Source organism: Dipodomys ordii, unplaced genomic scaffold, assembly GCF_000151885.1.
Source record: "Dipodomys ordii isolate 6190 unplaced genomic scaffold, Dord_2.0 Scaffold37, whole genome shotgun sequence".
NCBI lineage: Eukaryota > Metazoa > Chordata > Mammalia > Rodentia > Heteromyidae > Dipodomys > Dipodomys ordii.
In genome coordinates this window covers 5,592,840-5,603,344 of record NW_012267253.1, presented here as the reverse complement: position 1 = coordinate 5,603,344, position 10,505 = coordinate 5,592,840, and the positions used below count along the sequence as shown (strand labels likewise).

The 10,505-nt window shown below is 37.0% G+C and overlaps 1 protein-coding gene across 1 annotated transcript in view; it reads right to left on the bottom strand.

Annotated features, from left to right (window-relative positions):
- The window catches only part of Camkmt (calmodulin-lysine N-methyltransferase), a 350,451-nt gene that overhangs the window by 18,083 nt on the left and 321,863 nt on the right, over nucleotides 1–10,505 (bottom strand). The window contains exon 8 of the mRNA XM_013017890.1: nucleotides 7,222–7,296. Coding sequence (XP_012873344.1) covers nucleotides 7,222–7,296 — 75 coding nt within the window. The remainder of the gene's footprint in view (nucleotides 1–7,221; nucleotides 7,297–10,505) is intronic.

Below are 10,505 nucleotides of genomic sequence, written 5' to 3'. Positions count from 1 at the left end.
AGCTCAAGGCTAGCGCTCTACCACCTGAGCCACAGCACCACTTCCGGCTTTTTTCTTTTTGCTTATGTGGTGCTGAGGAATCGAACCCAGGGCCTCAAGCATGCAAGGCAAGCGCTCTACCACTGAGCCACCTTCCCAGCCCTTTTCAAATTTTTTATTGTGATGAAGTGGTTACATAATTCCCCAAATTTCACAGTATTGTGGAATAGTGAAGCTTAGTTAAAGTCACAAACACATTCTAACTTTCCTGGAGCAAATTGTCTATCATGGTCTATAACAGTTATGAGTTCTATGAGCTTTGCAATACAGTTATTTCTTCCACATTGGATGATATGTACATTTCTTTTGTTTTGCATAGCATCAGCTGTTCCCTCTTTCCCATCGCTGCCATTGAGTTGCTTAGTTCATTTTGGTCAATGTCCAGTGTAGCTGATGGGTCCCGCTGTTGTATGTTTTTCCCTGATTCCCTCTAATTCCACACACATCTTTTTGATAACTATTTAATACCTACTGAGCTGAATACTAGGAGGTGATAACCCACCTGAGTTTTTCAGTGGATTAACTTATTTAATCCTCATGTTGGTTCCTATGGGGTGGTTATTGTTACTATTACCATTCCTGTTGTCCACATTTTATTGCCAAGGAAACTGAGGCACAGTGAACCATCATATAGCTACTAGTGGCAAGGCTAGGACACACCTACATGGCATGGTGGCAGGGCAGTGCTCTGGGCCAGTTTCATACCACCTCTCTTGTCTAGTTCCATCTGTTCCTAAGCTGATGTAATGCAAAGAAGAGGGGACAGGGCAGGATAAAGGTCCTCAGATGACTGGAGTTAGGCAAGCGTGGCTAGAAAACTATCCCTGGGTACTTAGTCCTTAGTGATCTCTTCCTTTTATAAGCTTTGTGCCAGAAGTAGAGCATTTGGGATTCTTCCCCAGGACTGTCCTCCTCTCACTCAGGATCTCAACTTCTTGAAGGTAGAGAACATCCTTTATGCACAACAGTGTGAAGGTTGCTGGACTCCTAGGGACAAGCAGCCCTGTATGGAGAGGTCAGTGAAATGACAGTGTGTGGCTGGGAAGTGCAGGAGACACACCGCTTTGGCTTCAGGGCCATGTCGTCTATGCTGTGTTTTTGCAATTAGGACTATTTTACATCATAAAAATGGACAACAATGTCTTTTAAACAAGGGAGACAGTGACTCTACTTTTGAAAAGGCATCTTAACACAAGTCTGAAGGAATTGCTTTGGAAAGCAATGTTCTAACCCTTAAATAGCTTAGATGTCCTCACATACAGTGAGTAACACCTTAACTCCAGCAGTAACATGCTGTGCATTAGCTTTTAGGAGCCTAGGTGAGGACTGTTCTCAGTGTGAGTGCTAGAGATGAGTTCTGTCTGTTTTGGCCTCCTGGCTCCTCACATAGCATGCTAACCTGGTATCTCCTGCTTCAGGGCCTGGTCTTATTCTTCATGGGGCTAATTGTAAGTTGCAGCTGTCTATGGGAGGCTGCTGTCCTCCCTCAGAGGAAGCTGTGTTTGGAGCCACATTTCAGCTAGTGGGGACTATGGTTCAATTAAATAGTGTTCTGGCTTTGATCGTTCTACTCTGTGACCTTAGGCAAGACATTTCCCATGATGCCTCAGTTTCTCTGTCATTAAAGGCCTACCAATATGGCTGTGGTTGACATCAACTTACTGCTATATATTAGTTCCTAAGTCTTGTTGTATACCTGCAAAGCATGGGAGACTATTTTAGGGATGGGGACTAAGCAGTGAGTGAGAGAAAAAAACCCTCAAAGAGCTTCTATCTGCATTCACTTGTGCTTCAGTGCAGGGCACACAGAGATGGCTTACGAGCTCTCCTCACCGCTCGACGGGCAGTTCATCGCCTCCCTTGAAGCAGAGGGAGTTCACACAGGGTCTTGGTTTCAATGACTCTAACTGGGTTCTACACAGCCTTTCTCAGTGCTGTTGGGGCTGAATCAACATTTAGGTAGGATTTTTCACCAGACAGATTTCCTTCCAATTTGATGATTCTTTAGTTTGAGATGGAGACATGGGGACAGAAATTTATGAGGTTTTCAAGAAGTCAGTGCATGGTATCTTTGGGCACTGTAAACCAGTGGAAGGCTCTTCTATGAAGGGTACTTTGAGCAACAGAAAGAGTATTCTCTTCAGATAAGCTAGAAACCTTGCGTGGCATATTAGAATCCTATCACTTTCCATCCAGCAGCTAGCAACCTGGGAAAACATTTTCATCCTTCACAAAGTTATATGTTTAACTCCTGGAGTATGGAATAGATCTAATTCAAACACTTCAAAAATTCACTATTAAGTCATTTTGGTTTGTGATTATCATTAGGGATTGATGAAGAAGTAATTAATTAAAAAGTGACCACTTCAGAACACTGTCTTATTCTTTAAAGAGGTAATATCTTTAGTTTTAATAATTGAGCATACTGTTTTTGAAGGAAACTATCAATCTGAGAACATATCTCTGTTGGTCACTCAGGCCTCTAGAATACCTGGCTGGCTGGACCACTCTTGGTTTATACCTGTGTATTCTAAGAGCTGGTAAAACTGTTAGAAAAAGCTGAGCTTGATGTATGTCTTTACAAAGTATTCTTTCTACTTAATTTTGGTAATAGTGACAAAGAAGTTAACATCACAGCAAACTGGAGAGGGTTGCTTACCAGCCAGCACTCATTCTAGACACAGTTATTTCAAAGATAAATGGCATCTACTCTATCATTCCCAAAAGTAATTCTTATAGTTCTCTAAAAGATTTTTATTCCAAGCAAGCTCACTTTTCTACTTAGCTCTGATGCAGAATTTATAATGCTTTGTAGAGTACGTCATATGAGCAATTTCAGTGTGCTTTAGTGGGAGTGATATGTAATCTCCTGAAAATTCACCCCTCAAATAAGTCCTAATGGCTCAGAGAACAGTAGTAGCTTAAGTGGATCTATTTAAAAAGGCTGAGTGGGTCAGTGATGGGGTTGGAGATATCATTTCAACTCTCTCCTCAGTTACTGATCAAAATACATTGCCAGTCCAGTTTGGTCATTAAACTCACACACACACACACACACACACACACACACTCCTTTATGTCATTGCTTGTGGCAGGAACTTGTTTTGTTCTGACACAGCAAAGGTGTTGGGCCATTTTCATTGCTTTCCTTAGAATCAGGATTGTATGCAGAGCACGGAGTACTCAAATTCCTCTTATAGGAAAATTTATCAGTGCAGAGTGTTAGGAAACATTTCTTTCTGTCAATATTCATAGAAGGAAGCCCTCTATAGGTTGTTTTCATGGGAAAATGTGCTATGTTACATTCCCTGGTTTGTTTTTTAACTTTCAGCAGAGGGATACCCTCTTTCAATAATTATCAACTGATTTTTATAGGCAGTCAGAGTAATGCAATATGTTATCGAGCTGTGAGATCTAGGATAATTCATGTATTTTTTTCCTTAGGGACTGAGTCTTTCCAGGAGTGAGGTAAAAGGGATGGCTAGACTTGGTTTATGATCTTTTCAGGTGTAAGGAGCTATGGCTGTGATTTAGTACTATCCACGGTAAGAAGATAACTTTTACAGCCTATAGTATTTCTATTTTTAGGGAAAAAAAATACCACTTTCATGAAAGCAGCTTAAAACTTCAACCTTTTCCCATCATTTAGGGGAAATATTTAACAGGATAGGAAAAAAAAAGAAACAACCTATAATATGCACCCAATGTAAAGATTCTGAGAGTACGCAAGGAGGGGCATATATGGGCTTATGTACATGCCCCCATTTTTCTCCAAAGTCTCAGGTACAGATGCTTCCATTGTTCTGCATATACATCTCCAGGGGTCAGTGAGGCTCTGGATGGCATTTCAGACATGCTTTCTAAGACTCTTGAGAATACAAATGTATAGAAAGAGTCATTCCTATTTTTGCAGAGCTACAATAAACTGGAGAGCCATCCAACAGTGAATGAAGGTGTCCATTGGATTAAAAAAATATCTTACACCTAGACCTTTAGACTATATTGTAATCGAAGAGGAGTCTGGAAAGGCAGGCTTAAAATTACCAAGCACTCAATATTTTCAATGCATCAAGGACCAAGCTGGACTGCATTCTGACAGAAAGGAATCCTTATATTAACGTCAACATTAAACAAGTCAGCTGAGGAACTTAATAGGCAGGTTTTCCCCTATACCTGTGGTTAAATATTCTAATATTTTGATGTTTGTCAACAGCATCTTTTTGCAGGTGTGACTGTACCTCGATTTTTTTTCCTTCTGTTTATTTCAAAGTTGACATTTTACAAGTTATTCAGGAACTGTTGAACCATGAAACTATTTTTCATTGTCAAAAATGCTGAATGGTGAAGTAATGACTAGCTTTCACAGTTCACCTCTTTATTTTATAATCTAGTTGAGCTAGTAAATTTGGATGTGAAGTACGAGACAGTTGCTTCTTGGAAATAAGTTATTTTCTCCTACTGCCCACAGGCTTATGAATGTTTGAACGTAAATACATGAATATATGAGGGATTTAAGAACATAAACATATCACCGTTTGTTGTAATCAGATGCATTCTACTTGAAGCACAATGTGGGTTTGGAATAGGTTTGTGAATAGAGCTTGTTTTCATGTAAATGGGATCAAGCAGTAGCACTGGTTAGCTATTCAGGGAATCAGACAATGCCACCCTTGCTGGAAATGCTTCAATAAGAATTTAATCCATGTACCTAATATTTGAACTCCAACTCTTGCTTCATATTCCTGAGGCCTAATCCAGATCTCATTGACTGACAATGAGTAAAGGAGAGTGTGAGACTTAGCGTGATCTATTTATGTGTGGTACTGGCATTTCAAGTTTCATCTTGGAGGTAGCATTCTATAAAGAGCTTTCTTTCCCCTCCTCTGTGACTGTTCTAAAAAAAAATGCAGCATGGCCTTCCTGCCCCTAGAAGCAGGAACCATGGGCTAACTCCTATAGAGCAACACCAAATCAACAGGACAAAAAGAACACACCGAGTTCTGTGCTTCACTGCTATATGTCCAGTATGCATATTATAAACATCACTCTACTCTCTAAGTTTCTAAGCAGCTTACCCTTCTCTGTGGATATGAAGAGAGACCATTACCGAAGCATTTCTTTTGGAAATAATATCGGCATTGCAGTGAGAGTAGCTTAATGTTTCACATTTACAAATGGGAAATTACAAACGGGCTGACATTCTGGCACTTACAACACCAGGGGGAAAAAAAAAAACCTTAACAACAATTCATGCATAGAAAAGTCATTTATAAAATGAAGCTCAGTGTATTTAGTTCATTTGAATTCATAAAATTTCACATATACTAGATGTGTGTATGCATACTTATAACACTGCATTATGTTATATATTTGCAACGAAAACCTTAGATGAAACATGCATTATGTTTATCAGTTATACAAGGCCCTGTTGTCAGTGAGGGAAAAAGATGATTTTTCAAACATGTTGTGCAGCTATTTTTAATCTGAGAACATTAATCGGAAAAGAGCTTAAATCTTACTTCCTCTGCTTGTCTCTCTGATACAAATAGGATGACATGGTGTGAGTGGCCATAACACAAGGTATGACACAGCCAGGTCGTTTTGATATTTACATGAAGGGCAAATTTAATTGTAAATCTCTTGGTTGGACCTGCCTTTTGCCACATCATCAGAGCCCATCGACTGTGACCCTAGTTAAAACCTTCAAGAAGACACTGCTCCCTTCCCTCTTGCTGCTGCTTTCTGATCTGACTCCCATGCTTAATCTGATCTAATCCAGACAGCATTATCTTCATCTGTGCAATGAAACCTGGAGGATCCTTTCTCAAATTTAGTGAGGAAAGGCATTTACTAAATTACTTGCACAAATCACATGAGATTTTAGCTCCTTATTTTTCATTGGAAGAGAGATGTAGCAGCAAGGTGTATTATCGATGATTACTCAGGAATCTAGGTTTCTCCCATTTTTTAGAATAAGGTTTTTGGAAATGGGGTGTCCCAAGAAACTAAAGGGACCATGAAAACCTCAAAAATCCAAGCTAAAAATAGAACAAAATATTCATTGTTCATGGCGAAGTAGTTTGTGGGAGAAAGAAACAAAAACAAAAACAAACCAAATCCCACTGATTTTGGTAGGGAAGTTATAGATTAAAAATCACATTCAAATAATGATAATTAGAAAATTACTTCCTGAAAATTTCATTCAATTTTCCTCTAGGCAGTCTTCTCTGGATTCTTGATCTTATGAATGGGCTTATCAAAATAACAGAATTTTGGAATCTGGACTTGCGGGTATTTTCAAATCTAAAGTGTCATATTAATTATCATGATAAAACTACAAGGAAGATCTTACTCTTGACAGGGCTAATGCTTGTGTTGTCCATATTTCATATGCTGAAATAATTATTACTCAAACTGCATGAAATACATGAGATTAGTTGAAATAATTACTAAAATCGGATTCATGTTTATCTTGAAACTTAGGATGAGACTTTCAGTAACAAATAAGTAGATTGGGCTAACAAGAAAGACAAAATGTCTAATGTACATATATTTTTAAAAAGCAGGTGCCTGACAAAGATTTGAATGCTTTTATTTACATAAGAATAAAATGTAATTTTATAATTTTTGTATTGTGTATAGTTAAATATCATAGTGAGTGCACTGAAATCATTAGATAGCAAATACACACTTTAAGAAAGGCTATTTCCCAAAAGGTATTCCACAGATGATGTTTATTTTCTGGAGAGTAACATGTGTGTGTACATGTATATATTGCCTTATATCAATAGTCCGATCTCTCCTAAGAAGTAAGCTAATTGAGCTGTTTGTGTTGATAAACTCCTTTTTCTCCAGACTATTCCTCTCCGAGCCATAATTATTTGCAATTTGCCTAAGTCGTCCATTTACTGATACGTCAAGCATGAAACAGAGGCAATTCCAGAAAATGGAAATGCTTCTCAAAATCAATCTTTGGGAAATAATGTGGTAGAAGTTACTGTGTGATAGAAGACTACCTTATAACTGTCACATGGAGATGAATATTAATTTGTTGAGGTTAAGGTGGCTTTGTGCTTCATTTGTTGACTTTGCTTAGCTGTTGTCAGCAAAGCAGCACAGCCCAATGACTCTAGCAAAGCTATTTTTTTTCTAACAGGAGTTTTATGATTTTTATGTACTTACCAGTCAGCACACATAACAATGTCAAAATGTCCTTCCAGTTGAGAGACATCTGTCTCATTATCCCATCGTAAAACGCTTGAGGAGAAAAAGATTTAAAAAATTATACTTAGGCTTTTTTTTTAACTTTTGATTTTTGAGCTATTAACATTATTTTTGTGGCACTTGAAATTATTTAAAAGGCATATACAAATTTAATTTCAAAAGATATAATAAAAATAGGAGGTAACTGTCTTCTACATTTTATTTACTCTTCAACTCCACAAGAGGAAGAATTCTTTATTTAAATATAATAGTTAAGTTTTTGCTAGTTTCAATAGGTTTTGTAGACAAACTAAGGGAGAAATAGCTTAGCGCACTATAGTCATTAGAATGAGTCTAGATGTTTAACATGAATGAGGCACATACTAAGACTAAAGTACTTGCCATCTGATTGGAATACTAATTTATAAAAATAAATGATATAAACAGTGTATAACTACCCCCACCTGGCATGTCAGCTGCATTTCTTATTGCTAAAATGAACAATTTGGAAAGTTGGAAGAAAACAATACACAACTTCCACTTGGTAGATCTCAATTTGTAACCATACTTTACATTTCTCCTATAGTCACAATCTTCAAATCAAAGAAGAAACTGGCTTTAAACTTCATATTACTAACAATAATTAATATGAATCTGAAAACTTTACTTATGCTTCTGAAGCCAACCAGAGTTTTTCTGTGACTCTCAGAAGATAACTGTGATGATCAGCAATTTGCTATTTTGAAATATTTTAATCATTTTTTCTATCACACTAAAACTGTTCCCTTTTTCTATTTTAGAGCTAGATTGAGTGATCATATCCTACCTTGTTCAGTTATAGTTGCATATTTTGGTGAGGTTTTTATTTCTTCAATTTCTTTCTTTGATAGCTATCACACATTTGAATGTAAAAATAAGACTTAACTATATTAACAACAAAAAAATGGCTTTTCATATATAATGGTCACATCAATGCCGATGAGTTTCTTAAAGAGATTTAACACAAAAACACTTACATGGGTTGAGGTTTAGTTACTGTCTCTGTCTCTCCTGACTCATAGTTACTAAATACCTACTGGCCACTGCATCAGGCCCTGTGCTGTGTGTCCAGGTCCATCTTCATAGAGGCAGTTAGTAAGCCATAGAGACACAGATAAGGAGTACTCAGGAAGGTTTTCCAGAAGAGGGCTACTTCAGTGTTCACAGATTATTCACAGAGACCAGCTTTATTAAGTTAATGGCCCAGACCCATTGGAGAGCCAAGAAACAAAGGAACCCAGGATATCTCTGAGAGGTGAATGCTTATGTTGGTTTTGATTCATCAGAATCTCTAGGGAGAGTAGGAAACAACTAACATCACTTTTCTGGATAGGTTGAGGATTCTGATCCTTCTGGGACTTGGGTTATAGGGGAAAGTAAGCCTGTCAGCCCTTGTCAGAGACCTGAGTGTCCTTGAGAGCTTCTACACGAACAAGGATTTAAAATACAGATCTAGTAGCAGAGAATGGTGGCACATACCTATAATTACAGCACTTGGGAGCCTTAGCAAGAAGGATCACAAATTCAAGGCCAACCTAGACTGCATAGAGAGATCATATCTCTCAACAATACCCTCCTCCAGCATATGTATATATATATACACTATATACAGTATAGTATATTATATATAGTATGTTATAATATATACTATATAATATACTTTGCTATACAGATCATTTAAAAATTTTATTATTTATTTATTTTTCTGGTCCTAGGGCTTGATATCAGAGGGTTTAGGCTCTATCCCTGAGCCTCTCTCTGCTCAAGGCTAGCACTCTACCAGGAGCCACACAGCCACTTTCAGCCTTTTCTATTTATGTGTACTGAGGAATTGAACCTAGGGCTTCATGCTAGGCAAGCACTCTACCACTAAGCCACATTCCCAACCCCACTATATACTACATATGCAGTATATATACTATGTAGTATATATATATATATATATATATATATATACACACATATATATATATTGTCTACTATGTCAGGCCCTGTGCTGTGTCTCTATGGCCAAATATATATATATATATATATATATATATATATATATAGTATCTATATTATATATACATAAATTATATATATTGTATATATACTATATAGTATATATTTAATATATGTGTATATGTACATATGTATGTATGTATGTACTGGAGATTTTTAGATAGATCATAAAAGTGATATATGTACCACACACATTTTGAGAAGAGAAAAAAATTCCTTATTACCTTTCTGCTTTGTGTACTTTTCTGGAACGGTTCCTTTCTTCACTAAGAGGAAAAGCTCAAGTTTTTACAATAACCCATAAGACTGCCATCTGGCCTGCTTAGAACTGTGACCACATCGTTTATTATTCTATCATTCATGTGCTCTGCTCTAGTGATACTGGCCGCATCTTGAAAACACCTAAGGTTTTCACTATGCTGCTTACTCTGCCTAAATATTACTCTTCCAGATGGCTTACTCCCTTCAACAGCTTCAAGTCTTTGAATGTCTTGCCTCTTCAGGGTGGCCTTCTGTTACTACCATTTCATTTCTTTTTGGTTCTTTTGTGGTACTGGGGTTTGAATCGAAGCCTAGTTCTCTAAGGCCTAAGGCTCAGTAGTTCTGTCACTTGCGCCATGCCCCTTGCCCCTATCTTTTTCAAAAGTGTAATTTATTTCCAATCTAGCACTTTTTGCTGGGTCAGCACTATAAGTTCCCTATCTTGTTCTGAACTGTTATTGTATTATTTATTGTTGTATTATTTGATTGTACTAGATAACTAAATTGCTAAGTTTGTTTATTCTTTCCTTGCTAGAATATAAGCACCATGGAGCTGAAAATTTAATTTTGGGGAGGAGGAAGATAGTATTTCCTTTACCTAGAACAGTCCCTGACACATGAAGGTTATTCAGTATATTATTTGAATAACTTGTGTGTGATTGTATCTAGCACCATGTCCAGCACACAGAGGAAGTCAATATCTAGTGGGAACTACATACAATAGAAAAAGTATTGCATTTGATTTTTTTTTTTACAAACATATACTTTTGCACACACTATATTTGTCTAATAAAGGAATTTTCTATTTCTTATTACAATTACTCAATCCATCATATATAAAATAATAGGTCAAGATTGTCTTGATCTAAAGTTGTGGTCGCAGTTATAGAAGTGGTTCAAACAAGTTATTAATTTGTTAATCTATTTATTTATTGGCCAGTTCTGCGTTTGAATTCAGG